Genomic DNA, 24317 nt, shown 5'->3' on the forward strand with positions numbered 1-24317 from the left:
TATATCTCTTCACCATTCTATTTTTAATTAATTTTTATTTACAGTTTTGCTAGTATTTATGCTTTCCATCTCTTTTCACAAAATTCAATAAAAGGTTTCCAACTTAAATCATCTTCCTCATGTATTTCTTCTTTCAGCAATTTTGTCAGGTTGTCCATATCTATAACCTCGGCGGATTTTATTAACCATTCATCTATTGTCGGAACTTCATTATCTTTCCATCTCTTTGCAATGCTTATTCTCGCTGTAGAAATTAAATACAATATTTGTTTCAGTTTCTTTCTTGCATTCATATCCTCTATTATATTTAGCAAACACATTTCTGGCCTTAGTTCCATCTTAACATCCAATATATCTTGTATTATTTTATGAACTTCTATCCAAAACTTTTTAATCCGTGGACAGGTCCACCACATGTGATAATAGGATCCAATGCCATCATTACATTTCCAACACCTATCATTTTTACCTTTATTCATTTTTGCTAATTTTTTGGGGGGTAAATGCCATCTATAAAACATTTTCACAAAGTTTTCTTTGATATCCACACAAGATGTAAATTTCAAGTCTTTTCCCCATGCTCTTTCCCAATTTGTTAATGAAATAGTTCGTGTTATATTCTTTGCCCATTGGATCATATTACCTTTAATTGTCTCAGTAGCTTCTAGTTGTAACTTCAAGCAGACCTTATAAAATTTTGAGATTATTCCCTTTTCTCCTTTTTCCCAAAGTATGTCCAGTTCCGTTTTTATTTGTGTTATTCCTTCTTGGTTCATATCTGTCTCAAATCTACCTTTGAGTTGATAGTATGGAAACCAACTTATGTTTATCCCTTCCATCCTTAGTTCCTCCTGACTTTTCATGCGTATTTTTTTATTTTCCGTATAAATTATGTCTTTATATTTCAGCCATCTCTTTTCTCGGGCTTCAATTCTGATGTAAAACGCTTCTTGAGGTGATACCCAATCTGGTATCTTTGTATATGTTTTCTTTTTGTATAGTTTCCATACTCTCAGCAAGGATCTTCTAATTATATTTTCATTAAATTGTCTGTTTTTTTCTGTTTTTCCATACCAAAGGTACCCATGCCACCCATAGATGTTGTTAAAGCCTTCCAAATCTAACAATTGTTTATTTTCCAGTTTTATCCATTCTCGAATCCATGCCATACAACATGCATGATAATATATTTTTAAATCCGGCATCGCTAAGCTGCCTCTTTCCCTGGTATCGATTAATGAATTCCATTTTATCCTCGCTTTCCTTCCTCCCCATATGAATTTAGTCAGGTCCTGTCTCCATTTTACAAAATTTGAGTCATTCACTATAATTGGTAAGTTTTGAAACATAAAAAGTATCTTTGGTATTATGTTCATCTTAATTAATGCTATCTTCCCTAGGAAGGAAAGCCTTAAATTCGTCCACTTATTTAATTTCGACTTTATTTCTCTCCAACTCGTTTCATAATTGTTTTTAAATAAGTCTACTGTTCTTTTTGTTAGTGTTATACCTAGGTATTTGATTTTTTTCTCTATTTGTATTTCTGATATTTTTTGCAGTTGTTCTTGTCTTTGCTTTGTCATGTTGAATGTCATGAGAGCAGACTTATTCTTATTAATCTCTAACCCTGCTCATGATCCATATTCACGTAGTATTTCATAAACTTTGGGTATTCCCTGTATAGGATCTTCAATTATCAAAACTATGTCATCTGCATAGGCCCGGATTTTAAATTCTTGTCCCTTTATTTTAGCCCCTTTAATTTGATTATTTTCTCTTATATTGTTGCATAATATCTCCAAACCCATGATGAATAAGAGTGGAGATAGTGGGCAGCCCTGTCTGGTTCCTTTATTAATTTGAAAAGTTTCTGTTTTGGCCCCGTTTACAATTATACTCGCCCTCTGATTGGTATATATTTTCTCTATCCAATTTATTATATTTCCTCCCATGTCCAGATTTTTTATTAATTGTATTATATACTGCCAATTCACCCTATCAAACGCCTTTTCAGCGTCTAGGAAAACCATTGCTGCCTCCTTTCCTGGGTTCTTTTCGTAATATTCTATTAGGTTTATCACTACCCTCATATTTTGTTTAATTTGTCTTTGTGGCAAAAACTCACTTTGGTCCTCTCTTATCCAATCTTTTATGATTTTTTAAATTCTTTCCGCTAAAATAGAGGTAAATATTTTGTAGTCTAAATTTAGAAGAGATATTGGTCTATAATTCCTTGTCGATGTCAAATCTGTGCCCTCCTTGGGTATTAAAACTATATTTGCTTCTTTCCACGTCTCTGGAATTCCATTCCTTTGTATATCATTAAATAAATATCTTAAGGGGCCTACTAATTCCTCTTTAAAATATTTATAATATCCTTTTGAGAATCCATCCGGTCCCGGGGCCTTACCCTCTTTCATTTTATCTATAGTCTCATTTATCTCTCCCTCTGTAATTTCTCCATTCAACTTATTCAGAATTTCCTCATTGCATTTTATTTTTTTAGTCCCCTTTAGATACTTTATTACTTTTTCATTGTGTTGTTGTATATCTATAGTCTCTTTGTACAATTTCTCATAGTATTTAAAAAATATATTTCTAATTTCTTTCTGTCCTGTATAGGTTACATCCCCCTCATGAATTTCGTTTATTGTATTTTTTTCCTTTTTCTTTCTAACTTTATAAGCTAACCATTTCCCAATTTTATTTCCCCATTCAAATTGTTTTTGTTTTATGAATCTTAACTTTTTGCTCAATTCCTCTGACATTTTGCCCTCTAGTTGATTTTTTAACATCTGTAGTTTATTTTTAGCTTTACTGCTATCTGGGTCTTTAGTTAATTTTTTTTCCTGTTCCTGTATTTTCTTTGAGATTTCTTCTATTTCCTTTTTCTTTGTTTTATTTCTCTCGGCTTTTTTCTTTAATTTTTCTTTTTTCTTTTCTTTATCAAAAAGCCTCTAACGAACGGTGTAGGTACAAAATTTTTATTTTAGTAAAGTGGGGAGCAGATTGTGTAGGCATTGTGGCTTCCAATGTCTTCATTACTAAATTGTCATCATCACAAGGGCTGAGCATTAGCAGGCAGGGATGCCAAGATAGTTTGCAAGTAAGCATGCCAAATATTACAGGATGTCCGCTTCCAGTCAGTATCATACAGTGATCTGGCACCCAAAAAGGCGAAGATTTTGAAGACTGGGAATCTTGGCAGCACCCCATATACACTAGGAAAGCAATAGCTTGCCACATGTGCTCCTGGTAACTGATACAATGATCTGTTTCACTGAGGTACCTGGAAAGGGACAGGAAATTCTGCACTACGAAATCCGCAACCAGTTCCCTTAGAAGGACTTGTTCTGGTATCAGTGGGTTAAATTAGAACCCTTTGCTTCAAATAGCATAAAGTAAACAGTAATGCTCTTAATTGTTCTCTTTGTTTTCTTTTTTGTTTGATTGTCTTTTTTAGACAGCCATTGTATTAAATGGCCACATCCAGAGTCTGGGACGGTATGCTTTCATTCTGCACTGCTACCAGCCCAGTCACCCAACTTTCCCTGTGGAAGTGTTGATCAACGGTGGACGGATTTGGCAGGGTGAGAGACCTCTGGGCTTGCGATGGGGCTTGGTGTAGGGGAGGTATACTTAAAGGAGTAGCTTTGAAGAGAGACCTAAAATATATCTAAATTAGCCAGACCTGTTCCTATGTCACCAGCAGAGGAAACAATGCAAAAACAGGAGGTCTAAACACTGAACAGATTTATTCCTAAAACCTTAAAAATAACTGATTTACTATGGCATAGATTAGAATTTAAAGCTTATAGTTATGAAATAGAGGATATCAGTACTACTATTTTCTACTATGCTTCCTTCAGAACATAACATTTGTGTGAAGGTGAGTGCAGACAAAGGGGAATGTTGCTAGTATATAAAAGCAAAACCAGATATGCCAAAGTTGTCAAAATGATATGTCCTTTCTGGCTTTTCAGGACAAGCTAATGCTACTTTCTGCCCACATGGATATGGCTGTCGAAGTCTGGTGGTTTCAGAGAATCAAATTGTCCTGGATGTTACAGATAATAACTTGAGTGTGATCATCCGTGTGCCAGAAAACCGGCACTTTTGGTTGGTACGTTCCTTAGCTTAAAAATCTCTGGTCATATCAGTGAGGCTTGCCTGCAATAATAAAACTTAGTAAGAAAACTTAGAATACATTCTATCCAATGTATAATATAATTTAAATGAAACCAAACCCCATTCACACAGCTAGCAAGCCTTTGCTGTCCTCTAACGCTAATATTCACTTGTCTGAATAGAATTAAAATTGTTCTGCACTGGGGAAGGCAACCAATTGGGGCCTGCTTTATGCACACACAGCACTGTTAGTGTGTTTTGTAAGTGAATTAACCCATCACCTGATTCACACTGTCTTCTTCCCTTTATCCAAGGTGGTGGCTTAAGCATTGTACTGTACAAGTAAACATCCATTTTGATTACTCATGATATAAGTTGTATTATATGAAAAATGGAAGGAAATGTGAAGAACCTTGATAAGGAATTTATGAATTGAGAAATTGTACAACTGAGTGATTCATTTGGGTTGGTTATATGCATTTGAATTTCTTTGTCTTGGTTATATGCATTTGAATTTCTTTGTCTAATTACAGGATTATATTCTTGTAGTTCCTGAAGACAGTTATGGCTCCAGCTACCTTTCAGAGGAACCATTGGACAAATCCTATGATTTTATCAGCAACTGTGGAGTCAATGGATTCTATATCAAGTGAGATACAAAATGCACCTCACTTTCCTAATTTTGCAAATCCTTAAACAGATGAGCCTGTACTTTTATGTATTTTATGCATATATAATTTATCTGCCTAAACACAGATTGAAATTGAAATACAGGATAATCTATAACAGGCTATGGTCATCAGACTCTTGGCCTTCACTTATTTATGCCTCTAACTCTCAGGTCTTCAGAGAAGAAACTATGAACTAGGTTAGCCTTTAGATTTTAATGAATGCATATATTAATTCTCCCTGTGAGACCCAACGCACAAACCTTTGCTTTCTCTGCAGCCCTGTAACATCATCCAAGTTCTGCCAGGAGTCTGCCATCTCGATTTCTCTGTTTTACAACAATGGGGCCCAGCCATGCAACTGCCATGAAGCAGGTGCCATCCGGAGTCAATGTGAGCCATTTGGTGGCCAGTGTATTTGCAGGTCCAATGTCATTGGGCGAGAGTGTTCCCACTGTGCCACTGGCTACTGGGGTTTCCCCAACTGTAGGCGTAAGTCTCTCCTCTGTGGGATGGGTGGGAATGTATATCAATTAAGGCTCACAGGCGACATCAAGTTTGCATGTTATTCAGGGTTGATATTTAAGCCTCATTGGTCAGGAATATCTTGATTCTTACGCAGGAATTACATGTGTGGGTCAGACAGAATACTAGGTTATGGCTTTGCTTAATAGTTTTTGTTTCAGTCTTAGTTACAAAGTCTGTTTTCAACAGGGTCTTTTCTTCCATACATCTATTACAGAATTATTTCTATGGAAGAAAAGATAAGTGTGAAAGTAGCAGACAGCTCATAAATAGTTAAAGCAAAATTCATATGACTATTGAATTCTAGCACGGCTTGCTATGTGTGTATTCATGCATGGGAGGTGATTAAAAATCTTTCACCTGGAAGAATAATATTAGAACAGAATCTGCAGCAATTCACTTGTTCATTTTATGCATTGTGCTTTCTTAGCACTCCAAATTTGGGAATAGGAGACATTCATAAATCGAACTTCAGTGGTCAATTTAAGTTCTGTTTAATAAAAATAAAAGTCTGTCTCCCCAGATTCCTTCTCATATTGAACAGGGCATTTATATTCTTGCTTCTACCAGAAGTGGACATCCTCCCCTAGTTGTCAGAGAATGGGAGAAACAAGATGTTTCTTAATGTTAGCAGCCCTGACTGAAGAAAGATCATGCCAATCTGTTCTTCTCATATTTTTGAACAGTGAGAGAATGGATATAGCATAGCAGCTGTAGCTTATTCAGTGTTATTTGTACCTTACATGTCCTGGTTGAAAGACACAGAAAAGCCATGTGCTATGCGTAGGATCAGGAGGCAGTGTGTACATTTGCATCTTCTCTCTATGATATATCCCTACTTGCTTTAACTTGCAGCCTGCAATTGTGGAACACGCCTGTGTGATGAACTTACAGGACAGTGCATCTGTCCACCACGCACTATTAAACCAGAGTGTATAGTCTGTGAGCCCCAGACCTTTGGTTGTCACCCACTGGTAGGCTGTGAGGATTGCAACTGTTCTAGTCCTGGAATCAGAGATCAGATGGAACCAGGGTGCAATATAGATAGTGGACAATGCAGGTAAGTAAGGTTGCCCATTCGTTCTGTATCTATATTATCTCTATAGTAGGGTGGGCAACTGTGTGGAAACCAGGGACCAATTTGCTTTCCATCCCCACAAAGCAAATGGAAATATATTTCCCCCTCTGCAATCCTTCCCAGAATGGCATTGTGTCACTTCTTGTTGCTATTTTGAAACCAACTGAAGAGGAAAGACTGGTATTTGGGGATAATACAGGGTTCTGGGGTGTATGTAGGGGTGATATAGGGATTTTTGTGCGTGTGCCCTATTCTGAGTCTAGCCCTGAATTCTCAACTCTGGCAGTGGCTCCCCAGAGTTTCAGGTAGAATTCTTTCCTAGGCCTAACTAGAGATCCCTGAAGGTCTCTCTTTCAGGTAACTAACTGAATCTAAACCTGCTTAGCTTCCAGAATCAAACAAGATCAGCTGCATTCAGTGTAGTACATGGTTCAGTGTTGCCAATGTCGTGACTTTCACACGAAAATGGGGACTTTTCAGAGCTTTTGGTGTGATTTTGGTGCCTGGCTCTATTTCAGTGCATTTTTGGTGACTTTTGCCTATTTCAGCTCAGCCCTGACTCTGAGAGCAAGGCTGGCACCAACCCTTTGGAGTGTCACACATTAACAGTTTTCAGCCAATCAGAGAGAGAACTGGAGAGTGGTCGCCGCCCCCGCCCTCAGGAAGCGCTCTCTCTCTCAGCCCCTGACTCCCTCTTAAGTCTAGCTTTCTTAGATGTTTATCACACTATGCTCTTAAAGAGGTACTATTCCAGTGTGACTCCTCTAGCTGCCTCCTGTTGCATGCTGGGATTGGCAGTTTTAAGGAGGGGTATTTAGAATTCTCAGGCAGAGAAGTTCAGCTCCTTAAAACTGCCAATCCCAGCATGCAACAGGAGGCTGCTAGAGGAGTCACACTGGAATAGCAGCTCTTTAAGAGCATAGTGTGATAAACATCTTAGACTTAAGCGTACTTCCTCAGGTGCATGGGAATTGTAGTTCATTGTGGCACCAGAGCTCTTTCTTACAAAACTACAATTCCCAGGGTTCCCTAGCACTGAGCCAGGGCAGTTAAAGCGGTCTCTAACTGGATTATTTCTGCAGTATGGATTGGACCTTGAGCATTTTTAATAACGAAGGTCCAAAACACTGCAGAAATAATCCAGTTTGTGACCGCTTTAACTCTCCTGGCTCAGTGCTAGGGAATCCTGGGAATTGTAGTTTGTTGTGGCACCAGAGCTCTTTTTGATAAAGAAGGCTCAATCTCACAAAACTACACTTCCCAGGGTTACCTAGCACTGAGCCAGGGCAGTTAAAGCAGTCTCAAACTGGATTATTTCTGCAGTGTGTCTTGGACCCAACTCAGGCTGCATCTTCACTCCAGACTCCAGAGACAATCCAGTTTCATACTGTTTTTACTGCCATGGCCCAGTGCTATGAAATCCTGGGAATTGTAGTTTGTTGTCACACCAGAGTTTGCTGAGAGAGAAAACTAGAATTCCCAGGATTCCCTAGCACTGAGCCATGGCAATTAAAAGGGTGTCAAACTGGATTTATTTCTGCAGTGCGGTTGCAGCCAAACACATTTCTATTTGGCACAAAGCTTCCTGAACCCCCTTCATGTCAAAATAAATATCTTAAAAGGACTGAAACATTCTTTGTTTGGTTCAATGGTGATTTTGAGAGTTGAAATAAGTTACAATTATTTTTATTCAATTATGTTTACGTTTATTTGCAAAACATCCGCCATTTTAACATTATGGGAATTTTCCGGGAATTGTGACTGAATATTCCGTGTGATGTGGGGGGATTCAGCGGGTTTTTGACAAACATTTTGGGGAATTATCTTTGAGGCTTGTTGGCAACACTGATGGTGATGCTATTGATTAGTACTATCCCTATATTTTCATATGTATGCAGTTTCTTGTTTCAAGAGTAGCACCACATAATTTCTACACTTTGAAACAAGAAACCATATACAGTCCTCCTTCCGTTCTCGCAGGCTTGGGATCCGCGCCACTCGATTATCCTCCGGGGGTAAAGGGAGGGAGTTAAAATGGGGGGCACCCATGGCATGCACCTGTATGCCCCCACGGAGGCATGCCTCCATTCAAGCCAATAGGGCTTGAATATGCACATTTTTAAATTGTTGTTGGGGGGGGGGGGGGGAATGTGTCCATGAAATATGTGTTGAGCATTTGTAAATGAGTCCAATGTTGCCTTCTTCTTACCTTTTTCTAGAGAAGTAATGAAATCAGGAATTTGTTATGAAGTTAGTGAATCTCTTAAATATAGAGCTTTGAATCAGTTGTATTAGTTTGATATGAGTTAAAATCTTGCAGAGAAAAAAAATCCATGAAACTTGTTTCTTCCAGATGCAAGCCCAACATAGTAGGGCGTCAGTGTGATCTCTGTGCTCCAGGCTATTATGGCTATCCAAACTGCAGGAGATGTGATTGCCACCAGGCAGGGACAAAAGCAAGTGTGTGTGATCCAGTTACTGGACAATGCCACTGTAAGGTTAGTCTAATGCTCTGTACATTCTTGCTTGCCTATCTGGTTTTTGCTGCTGGGTAAATGGTGCTTAAGAGACTACTTCAAATTTTTGCTTTTACTGTGCATAGTATCATGGAAAATAAAATGGACTGGATTGATAATGCCCTATTACCACTGTTTTCTGAGGAACTTGAGGTAAGTCCCATCAAGTAGCGGGACTTATGTTTTATTCGATAGTGTTAATGAACTTAATGTCAACCAGCAAAACTGTTTCAGTTGCTACTGCTGCTATTGCAGCAATTGCTACTGGGGGAAAAGCTCTCTCTGTATAGGAATAAAATGTTGTTTCCATATTTATCATGGGATGGGATGTTACCTTGAGCCCAGTGACATCACTAGGGTTGCCATCGCCATGGGATAACTCATGGTGTCACACATATCCCCATTGACTTCCTCTTACACCACACCATACAGAATCCTTAGAAATGTTTTTGTACTAATAGTACTCATAAATCATATTCCCATATATCACTGAATGTAATGGCAATAGTTGTGACATAGAAAACTAAGGAAAATAAAATTATATCTTTAAATTACAATATTATAAGTACAGCCTAAATGTATTTATATTATTTCATGTGGTTAAAGTGAACATTTGGTAAGGTGTGCTGTTATTAAAGAAAAATTAAAAAGTATTTTTAATTAAAAATTAAATAGAAAACAAAACAAAACTGAGGCCTCTCCTTTCTCCTCCCACTGAGCCTCACCCCATCTCTTCCACTTAGCTCGGCATTTTAAAGGGATGCAGGTGAATGCCACAGCCTGTTTCTGCCAAAAGACCGGTGTTTGGGAAGGAGTGGTATTACCCCCACCTTGGGGTATCACCTGGTCTGGTCCACCCACCATCCACCCAGTGATTAATATTCATGCCTCAGACAAAATTCTTTTAGCACAGGGCAAGTTGGTAGTGCTTTTTTGCAAATACACAACTCCATAACCACCTCACCCTGGAGGCAACTTACCAAAAAACAACCTGTAGTCTTTTTATTGTGGATAATGCATCACTCTGTTAACACAACATTTGCTTTTTAATTCAACACTCATTGAGAGATCAAACAGTCTGAGTCAAAGGCTATGAAAGCCTTGTAAGCAGTGCCATGATAGCACAATGTATGAAATGCCGCATAGTGGACAAGCCCTTAAAATGTAAACTGGGGACTGGGTGTAATACATCCATGGAAACAAAATATTAACAACAATAATAAAAGAGCAATTTAGAAAATCTTGATTAAAGCATAACAGAAAAACAAATAAATTAGGAATATTATTTAAAGCATAATTATAGACATAGCCACCACCTTATCAGTTACAAGACCTTCAGTAAAAGACTGAAGATTTGTATACTAAAGGGCTGCTTGTATAAAAATACTTTTCTCTATGTTGGCCTCTTGAAGTAATTTTCTCACAGAGGGACTGAACTAAAATAAACCATTTTAGAATACAAGTACAGAACATAAAAGAGACAATGTATTCATAATGATGTTAAATCAAAGGATCAGTGGCTTGCCTTCAGATATAAACAGTGAAATCAAAGGCTTTCATGGTCAGCATCCATAGTTTTTTGTGCTTTTTTGGGGTTATATGGCCATGTTCTTGAAGAATTTATTCCTGATGTTTTGCTGGCATCTATGGCTGGCATCTTCAGAGAATGCATTCTCTGAAAATGCCAGCCACAGATGCTGATGAAACATCAGGAATAAACTCTTCTAGACCTTAGCCATATAACCCCCCAAAAACACAAAAAACTATAAACAGAAGTTGTCTTTGGATCTGAAATATCTTGACTCAGGGCCAAAACAGACCTGCAGTAAGTGCTGGCTTGGGGGTGGCAAGGTGATGCATGCCCCCAAGCCGGCATCACGCCATCCACCTGACCAGGTGGCGAGCAGCTTTGTGGTGCTCTGGTAGCATGGCGTTCAGAAGCCACAAGCCGCAGGAGCGTAGAAGAGCTGTGGCAGTGGTGGAAAGAGCAGCTTTTTTCCACCCCAAAAAGGAGCAGCCACCACTGCCACATTTTGCCACTTCTTTCTGGGCCAGAAAAATGCCAGATCGGGGCTGCAGTGTGCAGTTGCTGCAGCTCCAATCTGGCACTCAAAGGGGGCCTGTACTGGCCCTGAGACAGAAATGATTAGTTATGCATTAGTATATCCATACTTCTGAGAGAAAAGGAGGTGGATGTTTATGGAAGTTCTCAGAAGAAACAACCCTGGGTGGTGCTTAAACCTACTGGTTTACATGGAGGTGAAAACAATTCAGGATTGTACCATATTTTTCACCAAAGCTTTAGATACACCAGTTACGTTGTTGTCATGGGTTCCTTGTTCAGGAAATCAACATTGGAGATATTTGCATTTATCTAGAGTTTTCAAATTTGCATCAGGGTAACTAACACTTGTTAATTACAATAAAGGATACAAAGATCATGAACTTTAAATGCATAAAGTTGTAGTAATTTGCCTACTACCATCAGTATCCCTTTACTCTTAGCTCCTGTGTTTTTTGCTGCTTGCCTGGAACAACACAAATTTAGACTGGGTGCTGCGGTAATGCCAACAAAATGTGCATGTAAAAGCTAGCATGGCCAAGCTACTTAATAACAATGCACTGCATCAGAATACCTATATCGTTTTGATGACTTGTGAATGGCAGTCTTGAACTCCCTGGTTGAACACCACCAAAGAATCCCCTTTTTTTCCTTTCTGTTCTACACTCCCTTTTATTTTTTTTAAATCTTTACAGGAAAATGTGGAAGGACCAAGGTGTGACCAGTGCCACCTTGGAACTTTTTCTCTGGATGCCAGCAATCCAAAAGGCTGCACAAGGTGCTTCTGCTTCGGGGCAACAGACCGCTGTCACAGTGCTGAGAAATACCGTGTGGAGGTGAATGTGTGGGTTGAGGCTTTGGAGATAACAGTTGTAATAGGTGCTGCATATTCAGTCATGGAGTGTATGTGGGGTGGATGGTTATCTCCTCTACCTTCTGGAGATCCATGCCAGTGTCCATTTCCACATATTGTAGCAGTTAATTCCAAAAATTGTGAGTTGTAATACAAAGTGAGATCCAGCAAAATGGTGTGAGTGTTGGACTGGCTGTTGAAACTAGGATTTGAATCCTCATTCGGCCATGAAAACTTCCTTGGGCAAGTCACACTCATCCTAAGAGGAAGGAAATGGAAAACTCTTGAATATGGAGCCCTGGTGGCGCAGTGGTTAAATGCCTGTACTGCAGCCATTCACTCAAGACCACAAGGTTGCGAGTTCAAGACCAGGAAAAGGGCCCAAGCTCGACTCAGGCTTGCATCCTTCCGAGGTCGCTAAAATGAGTACCCAGACTGTTGGGGGCAAATTAGCTTACTTGCTAATTAGCTTACTTGCTGTTCACCGCTATGATCTTTGGAATAGCGGTATATAAATAAAACAAATTAAAACAAAAACAATAAATCTTGCCAGTGGTTGCCATAAGATGGAGTTGACTTGAAGGCACATAACTACAACAACAAAAAGCATTTTATTTTGACTGGTAAAAATCTAACACTGGCCTGTTGAACATTATATACCTATCATATATGAAAGCAGTGATCTGTATGGGCAGAGTTTGTCACCAGGCACAAGAAGAGCTGTGCAGAATCACTCCAAAAATCTGTTTAATCCAGTATCTTGCTTTCCAATAGTGGCAAACCAGACTCCTCTTGGAACCCCACCAGCAGAACACTTAAATTGGTGATTATTCTCATGACTATTTTAATGCAAAAGGTGCTCAGACACAATACTCTTGCAGCTTCTTAGCAACAACCTTAACAGCGGTGAAATTCACATGCCATCCTTTTTCACACAAATAGGATGTGAATTAATGTTGATCAATAGACTTTAATGTTATGGAAAGACAAACTAGACAGTCTTGCATGGTTTTGTTTTCTGATTTCAACTATTATGGAATGCTCCTGAAACATTTACTTGTTTCCTAGTTTATTGACATGAATGGGTGGAGTTTACTGAGCGGAGAGCGCCAGGAAGCCCCCACTTTGGTAAGCTTGGAAGAGGAAAGTGTTCGTGCCGATCTCCGGAATTTTCTTGAGGCCTTCCAGGAACTTTACTGGCATGCTCCCAGTTCATATCTTGGTGACCAGGTAAGTGACAATGGCCCTGGCTGATATACTGGTGATCATATTTTTTCCCATGGTTGTGCAGGGGTGCTGCAGGAAGGTAGCCAACATCTGCTGACTCCAGGCAGCCTATTTCTGCAATGCCTTAAATCCTTCACAACCACTGTACCTACAACTTTTTCCTTTTGTTTCCATTGCCTGCACTGGCTTAGTTAAACAAGCATAGTGCATCAACTGCCTACACTGTCATAGTAATACAAGTGCAATGCACTACAGATTTTGGTCTGGAAGTCTAGGTTATCATAAATTTTAGTGTTTCAAAAAAATTATGTGCCATGTGATGACACATTCCACCCATTTTCCAGACAATCTGCGGAATCCTCTATAATGGCAAAATGAAATATTTGCTCTAGCTGCTGGGTAGGGAATTCAAATGATGCAGGGCCCAATCCCCAAGTCTTGTGCTAACAGTCCAGACAAGGTCTGGCCAGTTCAATGCCAACCCAGGGTATGACACCCTTATAATGGATTTTTAAAACTCACTTTTTTATTGTGGATCTTTCCAAAAGATCTGGAGGCCTCTATTCGCATGCTGGCCCATGCAGACACCACTTAAGACTGAAAAATTAAAAACGCAGATAAAATAATGCACATATTATTTTAATTAGCTCAAATAGCTTTTCTTCCACGAATGGAACTAAATTGAAGTTGATTAGAAGAAGGCTTCCCTCCTCTGCTCTGCAGTGTTTTCTCCATTAAAGATATATTCCTGTAGTTTGGAGGACATTTGGGGAATGACTTATGGTATAATATGTCTGCAGGTGAACTGGAAGGTTCCTAATATCATAGAGTTCTGTTTTCTTTCAGCTCATTTAACCATGCCAGTACTGCTGTTTTGTGTTATATTAGTGATAAATTGTGTAAACTACACAAAGCAATTGGATTTTCAGAAAATGCAGTACTTTGCAGAGAGAAATGTATGCTGAAATTGGCTTAGAATCTTGATTGAAGGGTTAAGGAAGAATCGCTGAATGAAACATGTCATTTGCCTCCAATTGCAGGTTTCGTCCTATGGTGGATACTTGCGCTATCAGTTGCACTCTGATACTCAGAGAGGTGATGTATTCATACCAGTAGAATCCTGGCCAGATATTATTCTGAAGGTACATTTTAAATTGCCCACCTTCCCTGGTATGAATGGTGCTGCATAAAACAGTGCTTCCATTTAATAGTTGATGTGTGTCCTTTCTTCTTTCCTAGGGTAACCAGATGAGCATTATGTTTCTTGAAAGCGCCTACCCCTCTCCTGGGGAGGTCTATGAAGGGCAACTCCAGCTTTTGGAGGTCAGTTCAGGTTGACAATAACATGAAAGGGGTTGAGTTCGTGGGTTGCTGGAGGCTGATGTATAATTGTATGTGTTTCCACAATCTCCTTTGTGTTTTGCTGATTGTGTATTTTCCTTTTATTCCAGGCATGTGTCAGTTATTCATTATATCTTGCTTTCCACAGGATAACTTCAGACACACTGAGACACACAACCCTGTTTCCAGGGAAGAGCTTATGATGGTTCTGGCTAACCTGGAGCAGCTGCAGATCCGGGCTCTCTTCTCCCAGATATCCTCATCTGTGTCCCTCCATCAAGTGACACTGGAAAGAGCACTAGAGACTGGTGGAGGCATCCAAGCCAGCAATGTGGAGCTTTGCATGTGCCCAGCCAATTACAGGGGAGATTCCTGCCAGGTAAGGAAGATGCCATGCCAGGATTTTTGCAGAGCACACAAACTCTGCTCAGTCTGTGCAGCTTGGGATTTCCCTTCCAGATGGCATTCTTTTGATACATAATCAGATAGTGAGTGCTTCATCCTGCTATGCTGAGAATGCCAACTCAGTGGGCAACAGCCATGAAAAAAAGTGATTTTTTTTTTTAATTTTAGGCATCACTGAGGGAATAATACCTCTATACAGATTTGTTGCACAGTCCATTTAGAATACAGTGTACACTTTTGCCCAGCTCTTGTTAAGTCTGAGGAAAAGTACAGAAAATGACTACCAAAATAATCAAAGTACTGGAGCTGCTCCCCTACAAGGAAAAGTACCGTTCTGGGTTAAGCATTTAGGCTGATCTGGCAAGGCTCTTTTTATCTTATTCATAGATGATAGATTTGTCAGTGGTCCAGATTCAGAGGCATGCCATTAAATACCTGCTGCTATAGTAGCAGTAAGCAAGCAAGATAGCAAGTCACTGCCTTCCAATCCTCCTTGCAGGCTTCCTAGACATGTCAGGTTGACTTGGATCTTCAGAGAAAATCCCAGAATATATTTAGTGAGGAAGCCTAGCCAGAAAGGGGCTGGGAGGAGTCTCTCTTTGTCAGTGCTGCTGCTTTTAGGTGGCCCTACATATTATAAAAAGCAAGTTTAGATTCCCCATTCTCCACCAATCTTTGAAAATAAACAGATTTTCTTAAAATAGTGTAAAAATTGTCAGTGTTATGTGTTGATGCTGAATGCACAGATATTTATAGTCCAGTCTTGTATATGTTTTCTTAAAAGTATATTGATATTCAGGCATATATAGGATTATAGTTTGTTGTTTCTACCAATGTTAATTACTTATTAAAATAGTAGTATCCTATCCTATATCTAAATATCGCGGAATAACCTACTGTAAAATCTTCCTCTGGCACATGTACGATATTGTGCACCTTCACATGTAGTTTGCATTTTATTTTTTAAAAATGCATTATGATTGCAATAGCAAAGCTTTCCAGACTTTTTCAATGACATACTCAACAAAAAGTGTCAGAACAAGGTTAACTCAAATTACTTTGCACTCATGAGCAGTACTCAAAATAGATGATTTTTCAGAAGGTTTCAGGTAAGCAACAGGAGGAGGAATTCAAGGAAGAAAACTTATGTGTCTCCCAGCTGCAAATACCTGCTTATTGATAAGATATAATCTATGTTATCTCTTTTTTTTTTTTTTTTTTGACATCAGGAATGTGCTCCAGGCTATTACAGGGATACCAAGGGTCTATTCCTGGGAAAATGTGTTCCCTGTAATTGTAATGGTCATTCAGATCAGTGCCTTCCAGGATCCGGAATATGTATTGTAAGTAAACAAAATGTTGATCAGACTCAATTTACCTAAAAGATTTCTTTTCATATTCTTTAAAATCGTGAGTTTGTGTGCTTGGAGGTATTGGAACCTGAGATATTGTTACTCTGACCCAGCAGTCCTTCAACTAGCAGATAAATTCCTTTTTATTTCTTATTTTAAATTCCAGGGCATTTATCCAAATACCTTTTTGCTTATTATGTTGATTCATACTAAGGTTAGACTGCATAAACTCCACCTGCCTTTATATAAGTGAAGTAATGTTATATGATCCTTTAAGAAAGAAGAATAATTAAAGCTGTGTAATTATCTTGTGGAGTTTCTTGTTCTACACACAAGACTCACTTTAGTATCCAAGAAGCTACTTTTTCCATGCATCTTGTTAATCATTGATTGAGATCCTGTGGTGTTCTTCTTCGCTCCCCATTGGTAGATGGGTTTTTTTGAAGAAAGGCTTGGCTGGTTTCCGTTAAAGGGATAAGTAAGGCAGAGTGAAGGGAAGAAAAAGAGAAGCAGAGAGAAAAGGAGACTCTCAAGATTTCAAATTGCTTGCCAGGTTGTGTGTGTAATACAGCAATGTACAGGTTTAACTGATCTCAAGGCTATGAAGAATGTACTAAATAACCAGTGGAGTGTGGAGAGGATTTAGAAAGCTATTAGGACATTACTTCTTTCACTTCAATAGACCTGCTTCTGGAAGAAAACAAATATTTAATAATAATAATAATAATAATAATAATAATAATAATAATAATTTTTATTTGTATCCCGCCTCTCCCTGTATTGGATCGAATATTTGAAACCATATTATTCTTATGTGGGAGGCAGTTGTGGTATACCTTGATGGCATGAGCACATCCTGTGTTACTTTGTTTGCTGATTGCTTGGACGGATTATCTATACATGTCTTGGCATTTTTGAAATACATTAGCCTTTTGTGTTGCTGTTAATTGAAATTCAGATTAGAATCTCCCCCAACTTTAATAGTTGTCATTTCCCCATATTTCCTATCTGTGGAAAGGATGTTAAACAGCATAAGAGACAGTAGGGTTTGAAGAACACCACAGCTAGGCAAAACTTTAAAACCATAGCCAGATTTTCTCTCAAAGATCATGAAAATAAAAAAGAACTACTGAATAAGTAAGTTTTGTTTTGTTTGTGTGCAGAACTGCCAGCACAACACGGAGGGTGATCACTGTGAAACATGCAAGGATGGTTTTGTGGGGAACTCTTCACTCAGTGGACCTCTGCAGTGCATAGGATGCCCCTGTCCTCTTTCAGTTGCATCTAACAAGTGAGCCTCTTCTCTTTAAGCATTTCACTCTGATTTGGGTGTGTGTGTGTATATGTTTGGCATATAATGATTTGGCTTCTTCTATGTAGTGGGAAAGATGTATTAGCCTATCACATTTAAGATGATTCCTTTGTTCTTTCAGATTGTTATCTAGGAATAGAGGTCTTTTCTCCTCATTGACCCCATTTATCAGGTAGCAAAAGGAGGAAAATACCAACTAATTTGGAGCTTCATTTCAGATCCTATACAGTCCGCCCTCCCTATATGTGGGGGATCAGTTCCGGACTCCCCCACATATGTGGAAATGAGCATATGCTCAAGCCCCATATGATATAATGAGGCGCGTGCTCATAGTGGCATGCAGGGCACACTGCGCGGGTATGTACCTCATTACTTCTAATGGGGATTGCCTTCCATGTAAGCTCAAAGCTGGGGAAGGCAAGCCCACCTATGAGGAGGGTCGACTGTATATACTCTCATTTATCATCAGAGTGCTAAGGCCCTGGACATGAGCATTCCAAAATGTAATATTTTGTTGCAGGTCTTCCTTGTATTATAAAAATAGCAGGTATATGCCAGACAGGAGGTGTGCCTGCAGTACATCATAGCTTTGTATATCACAGCCTTGTGAAGTGACATACTTAATAAAGATGGTGTATCTCTTATTTATAGGGTCACCGTAAGACAAAGCTGACTTGATGATAATTTACAGCCACAATCCATTGGTTTCTGTAATGTGTGAATTGAGCCTTGGGGAGTTTTAGAAAAGCAGTTCATGCTGGCTGTGTGCATACTTGTAATTTCAAGAGGCAGTTAATTAACCTAACTCTAGTAGTAAAATATTTCACTTATTATTTCACTATATGTGAATTATATATATCAGAGTAAGAGAATACCTTTATTATAACCACTAAAATATTATGTGAAATGGCATGCCATTTTTCAAATATTTTAGTGGTTCTAATATAGGCATGACCTAGCTCTGATATTTATGGCCTCCAGCAGCTGCCATCAGGCCGCATTTGGGGCATGGCATTCAGATGATGCATGCCCTGAATGCGGCCGGAAGCTGTCCTGGAAGAACTGGCCCAAAAAGAAATGGTAAAATACCGCTCCTTTTGAGCACCTGGTTCAGGGACACAGTAGTGGCCCAGATTGAGGCAGGGGGCATGTGGATGCCACAGTACTGGGATGAGGAAAGAATTCTACCTGAAACTGTTGTTGCCTGTCAGATGTGAAATACTTGGCTAGATTGATCAGTAGTCAGACTCACTATAAGATAGCTTCCTGTGTTTTTGAAATCTCATTTGGTTTTATAATAGCTTTTTGATCAGACATTGACTGTTATCTTGGCCTTTTTCTTCTTAGCAAGTTTTAAAATGTTTCCCTCTCTACTTGCCTTTTTTACTTCAGCTTTGCCATTGGATGTGTGCATAAAGGTTCGTCCACTCAATGCCTTTGCAAGCCTGGTTACGCTGGAGTTTCATGTGAACGGTAAATAATGGCTCAGATCAACAATCTTTCAGCTGGCTTGGTCTGAGGTTGTTTCATCAGCATCATGAAAAGCAGACATGAGAGCAAGGGAGCGGGGAGGTGTGACAGTTGCTGTGCAGATGCACCTATTGCAGCTCTTCTAAGACCTTATTTTTTTCTTCCAAAGTTGTGCTCCAGGTTACTATGGAAACCCACTAGTGATTGGCAGTTCCTGCCAGCCTTGTGACTGCAGTGGAAACGCCGACCCAAATATGCTCTTTAGTGACTGTGACTCATTGACAGGATTCTGCACAGGATGCATGTACAACACTGCAGGACCACGGTGTGAAGTATGTGCCCCTGGGTTTTATGGTGATGCTGTGGTGGCAAAGAACTGCACTGGTAAGCGTGCCCCAGATGTAGCAACTAGCCATACCCATGGGTGCATTTATAAAGCTGGAATTAAGTTGCAGGCAACAGAACATTCTCATATAAAGGAGGATAAAAATGGGAATAAATTCTAATCCTTCATTATGGAGTTGCTTCCCATTATTTCCCATTATTTCTGCAAAGCATTTTTCTAGCCTATTAATTTAGAAAAAAAAGATTCCTAGGAAGCCAACAAAGATCAGTATATCAATGCCTTCAGACTTGCAAATGAGTAGAAATTCCACACAAGGAAAAGAAGATAGGGAGTGTTGAGTAACAGAGCAGATGGCAGCTCTTAAAGTTACAGTTGTTCTCATGAACAAATGAGGTAGAAGCAGATTATATAGTGATGTGGAAGATTATATAGTGATGTGGAGTAGCTGCTGTTAGGTGACCGTTGAAAGAGGGCCAAAGAGAGAGAAAGTGGGATAGCATTGTTTCTCATCCTGCTTTACCTCTGCAACCTTAAGGTATGGGTGTCGCCGGATGACATTTGAGGAAAGGCCATAGTGAAATAGGAAATGTAGGCACGGTACAGACCACCCCAAAGGAGATCCTCATTCTCCCTCTGGAGGGAGCCCGCAGCAACCAAACTGCACGGGCTCCCTCTGCTCCGAAAAGATTTCGGCATGCAAGGAGGACATCATCAGTGCACCATTGGCACACTGTGACATGCTCATGACGTAAGCATGGCACCTGGAGGTGTGGAGGTGCATACACGTCACGTATGGAAAGCGCCATGTAAAGATGGCGCCATCCATATGTATTAGGGTTGCAGAGCACGTGGTTGCCGCACGCTCTGCAACCCTAATTTTGGCGCTGACACACCGCTTGTAGCCCATCTCTACTGGGCCGTAATTCCTGTTCCATGATTGATATTAAAGACTTTCTTGCACCTGGAAACCAGACACATTACTATTCAGAGCATCTGTTTATACGTAGCAGTAGTCTACAATATTTTCAAAGCCAGAATCTTGGATAAAATCTGCAACATGGGATTTTTAATATTTTGTCTGGCTGGCTGCCTACCTGCCTGCCTGCCTTTTTCTCCTCTACCTCTACCTTTCACTCTGTTCTTTTATCTTCATGCTTTTCTCCTTCAAATTGTTTATGGTTTATGTTTATCTTCATGTATATATCTTTCATGTGTCTTTCAGTCTAGAAACTGATCAGAGCTGGATTGGCCAGCTAGTGTCTTGAGAGCTTCAGGATTTGTGTGACTAATGAATCCATGCTGGGGCTAGTCTAGGGGAGTGGAGCCAAGTGTTTAGGGTTTTTCACTGGCTGCTGCTAATGGGAGAACCAACAGCAGTAGTTCCCCATTTGTCCAAGCACAACAGACATTCACCCCAAGTGATGCTCCTCTTTATTGTCAGATGCACCATTCTTTCATTTCAAAACATGTAATGGCTTGGAATATAAAATTATCTCTCTCTTTTTAAGGGTAGAGTAGAATACAAGAGAAAATAAATACCAAGTTCATTAACATATTTCTAAACATTTATGTTTGTGTATGTTTATTATGGGGGGGATCCTAACAAAATGAAAAGCCCACTGATTTCATTTTCCCCTTATAGAATGCAGTTGTGTCTCCTGTGGGACTGAGTCATGTGATCCTAGGACTGGTCAGTGTCACTGTAAACCTGGAGTGACCGGTTGGCACTGCGACCGTTGTCAGGTAAAATTGAATTCGACTTTTCCCAACCTGTCATTTTCCTTCCTACACACACATACATACAACAGACACCGTGCACTGTTTTTGTGACATTAATGCAAATTGCAGAAGTGTAGCTATAGTCTGAATTTACTGCATGCATACGTAGCTGTCGGAAGCATGCATACTGTACTGTAACTTTATCTACATTTACAGCACACCACAAATCCAGTTACTGAGACTTAATTCCAGTTGTTCACCTGTATCAATTAATTGTTTTTAAAATCTTTCCAGATCATGCTGGAGAAAGTGTAAATATATGCAGTTTTTCAAGGGTTGTAGCTATTAGCAGCAGTGTTCAGAATATGGGTCTGAGGCAGTCTTTCCTATTTGCCTTCAACATTAGCATCAGGCAGTTATTTGCTGTATTAACTGATAGCATATGGGTACATAAGCAATACCATTGCAAATTGCTTTTTTGTGTGTGCAAGCATTGAATCTAACTGATATGTAACTTGGAGTTAACATAGGGATGACTCTGATCAGTCTTTTTGCCTGCCATGGGATAAAAACCTATTGGATCATTTATCTCAACCAAGATTATCAAAACAACTTAGCACTAATATGCATCCCTGCTAATACATTCCTTTTGTTTTGGAGAGAGTTCCTTTAGAATGACTTCATATCCTGTTAAGCAAAGAGAACCATGATAAGAGTGAAGCAAATCCTGGATAAGCATGCACTGCTGTTCCTGTTGCTTGTAAAATGGAAACTAACTGGGTCTTTCCCCCTTTTAGGAAGGCCACTATGGATATGAAACATGCTTAGGTTGCCAGAAGTGTGACTGTGATATTGGATCTGTGAGCAGAGACTGCCATGCCCAGAATGGCCAGTGTCGTTGCAATCCAGGTGTGAGTGGTTCTCGTTGCCAGCAGTGCACACCTGGCTACTGGGGACTCGGCACAAATGGCTGCTCAAGTTAGTTTCTTTTTATCACTTTTATGTTTCGCTAGAGGGAAAGTCAAATTTTTGATCCTAAAGAAAAAGTGCAATCTCAAAATCTCCTGCACCTCTTCCTTGTTCTTTCATGTGGGCACAAGCTGGAGCGTGCCCAGTGGAGGGCAACCAAAATGGGAAGTGTCTGGAAACCATGCCTTATGAGGAGAGACTTAGGGAGCTGCGTATGCTCAGCCTGGAGAAGAGATGGTTAAGAGGTGATATGACAGCCCTGTATAAGTATTTGAAGTGGTGTCATATTGAGACTGGAGCAAGCTTCTTTTCTGCTACTCCAGAGAATAGGACCCGGAACAATAGATGCAAGCTACAGGAAAAGAGATTCCACATAAACATTAGAAGGAACTTCCTGACAGTAAGAGCTGTTTGGCAGTGGAATACTCTGACTTATAATGTGATGGAGTCTCTTTCCTGGGAGGTTTTTGAATGGAGGGTGGATGGCCATCAATCAGGGGTGCTTTGATTGAGAGTTCCTGCATGGCAGGGTGTTGGACTGGATGGCCCTTGTGGTCTCTTCCAACTCTATAATTATGTGAAAAACCAGAATTGCCATAGCTGAGCTCAAATAGTTGTTTTTCTTATTTCTTATCTGCCTCTCCTCATGGATCAAGCCAGGGAATGACAGATTAATATAATAAAAACATCATTAGTTAAAAACACACAACATCAATTCAAAAGAACAAATAAAACAAATACATATTAAAATAATCAGTCCATATTTAAAAGTCATAATATGTACTTCTTCAAAAAACCAGTTGCTAAGCAGGTTTTGTTTAGGCTTGTCACCTGCATGGCATCTTCTAAATGGAATAATTGGTCATGTGTACATGGCTTACTGCAATCTTTCCTTGAGTGCAGACAATAAGCCATGGATTGGAGGATCAATAACAAACCCTGGGCTCACGCATCTCCTGTACCTCTTCCTTGTCCTTTCATGTGGGCATACAGTTTAATGAGTGGCTTCCTGCTTTGATCAAACCATACTTTTTCATTGAAATCAAATAGAGTAAATTATATTTGACCTAATGATTTCCCTATAAACCAAGATCAAAGACAAAAATTTGATCCTGTTATGCGTGTGGGCAAACTGTAATTTGATCAGACCTGGAAATAATTAAACCTGCAAGCCAGTGAATGAGGGATGAACACTGGCCTCAGTTGCATCCTAGTCTAACGGTATCCCTGGCAAGGTTAAAAATCTGTGGATTCCTTCTTTTCTTAGGCACATGAGCAATTTCTTCGGACACAACAAACTTATTATCTAAAAACTCAGTGCTATAAATAGGCCCTTAGATCAGCTTGAGAATGGCAAAACATTCAAGCTGCTCTGGATTTTCAATTTATATTCATGGGAGAGTGTAATTTTAATGCAGTTGTTCCCAAACTTTGGTCCTCCAGATGTTGTGCACGTCCAAATTTTGGTCTTTCAGATGTTTTGAGCGTCAGCTCTCACAATTCCTGACTGTTGGTCAAGCTAACTGGGACTTCTGAGAGTGTGAAGTTCAAAACACCTGGAAGACAAAAGTTTGGGAACCAGTGTTCTAAGTGAGCATGCACAAAGTAAGCAGTTATTCAGTGCAAATTAATATATGATAAAAGGGCACAGCCTTGTTAATATATCTTTGGTCAAGGTTAATGGGTCCTTCACTTTTCCCCTGTAGAATGTCACTGCAAAGGAGGTTCTTGTAACCCACGGACTGGAGAATGCACCTGTACAAATGGCCTTACAGGGAAGCAGTGCGACAGCTGTATAAAGAAATATGAGATTCCTGTGGTGGATGGCCCAGACAACATGAGATGTGAAGGCTAGTCTTTTACTTTGCTCTGCTTCCTTCCCTGTCCAAGTTCCTTGGTCCCAGTCATAGTGTGACCATTCATTTCTGCACCTGTCTTTGCATTAGATCTATGAAATTTTAAATCAGGAGTGGCAATCATGTGGACGACAGACTACATTTGACCCTTAGGGGAAATCCACTAGAACCTGTGGGACTGCCACTGAACTCCCAGCAACCTCTCCCAATTTTTTTTTGTTACTATCTCCCTTTCCTTTTTTCAACTGGGAAAACAATTTAAAATGTTTTAAAGTACTCTTTTGGAGATTTCCTTACATTAAAGTGGCAATGATCTCTCCTTAAATGCCCCAAGTGTCAAGTGAGAGTGATGGGATGGCTTTCATCGACATCAAAACAGTAGCTGTGGCTCTCTGCAGGTAATCTGGACACAAGGAAAATATGTGGCTGTTCAGTCACTGGAGTGTGCCCATCCTTGCATTAAACTTTTCCATCCTGCACAGATTTTTTT

At 39.7% G+C, this 24317-nt stretch overlaps 1 protein-coding gene across 1 annotated transcript in view; it reads left to right on the forward strand.

Moving 5' to 3' along the window:
• LAMA5 (laminin subunit alpha 5) overlaps positions 1 to 24317 on the forward strand; it is a 217525-nt gene that overhangs the window by 157090 nt on the left and 36118 nt on the right. The window contains exons 31-48 of the mRNA XM_089513322.1: positions 3464 to 3590; positions 3984 to 4123; positions 4662 to 4777; positions 5077 to 5288; positions 6177 to 6381; positions 8753 to 8897; positions 11673 to 11813; positions 12899 to 13060; positions 14098 to 14199; positions 14297 to 14380; positions 14547 to 14777; positions 16033 to 16146; positions 17319 to 17446; positions 18860 to 18940; positions 19107 to 19321; positions 20926 to 21026; positions 21800 to 21980; positions 23678 to 23821. Coding sequence (XP_089369448.1) covers positions 3464 to 3590; positions 3984 to 4123; positions 4662 to 4777; positions 5077 to 5288; positions 6177 to 6381; positions 8753 to 8897; positions 11673 to 11813; positions 12899 to 13060; positions 14098 to 14199; positions 14297 to 14380; positions 14547 to 14777; positions 16033 to 16146; positions 17319 to 17446; positions 18860 to 18940; positions 19107 to 19321; positions 20926 to 21026; positions 21800 to 21980; positions 23678 to 23821 — 2629 coding nt within the window. The remainder of the gene's footprint in view (positions 1 to 3463; positions 3591 to 3983; positions 4124 to 4661; positions 4778 to 5076; positions 5289 to 6176; positions 6382 to 8752; positions 8898 to 11672; positions 11814 to 12898; positions 13061 to 14097; positions 14200 to 14296; positions 14381 to 14546; positions 14778 to 16032; positions 16147 to 17318; positions 17447 to 18859; positions 18941 to 19106; positions 19322 to 20925; positions 21027 to 21799; positions 21981 to 23677; positions 23822 to 24317) is intronic.

This window comes from Sceloporus occidentalis, unplaced genomic scaffold, assembly GCF_023333645.1.
Source record: "Sceloporus occidentalis isolate IW3139 unplaced genomic scaffold, rSceOcc1.0.p SCAF_3, whole genome shotgun sequence".
Classification (NCBI taxonomy): domain Eukaryota; kingdom Metazoa; phylum Chordata; class Lepidosauria; order Squamata; family Phrynosomatidae; genus Sceloporus; species Sceloporus occidentalis.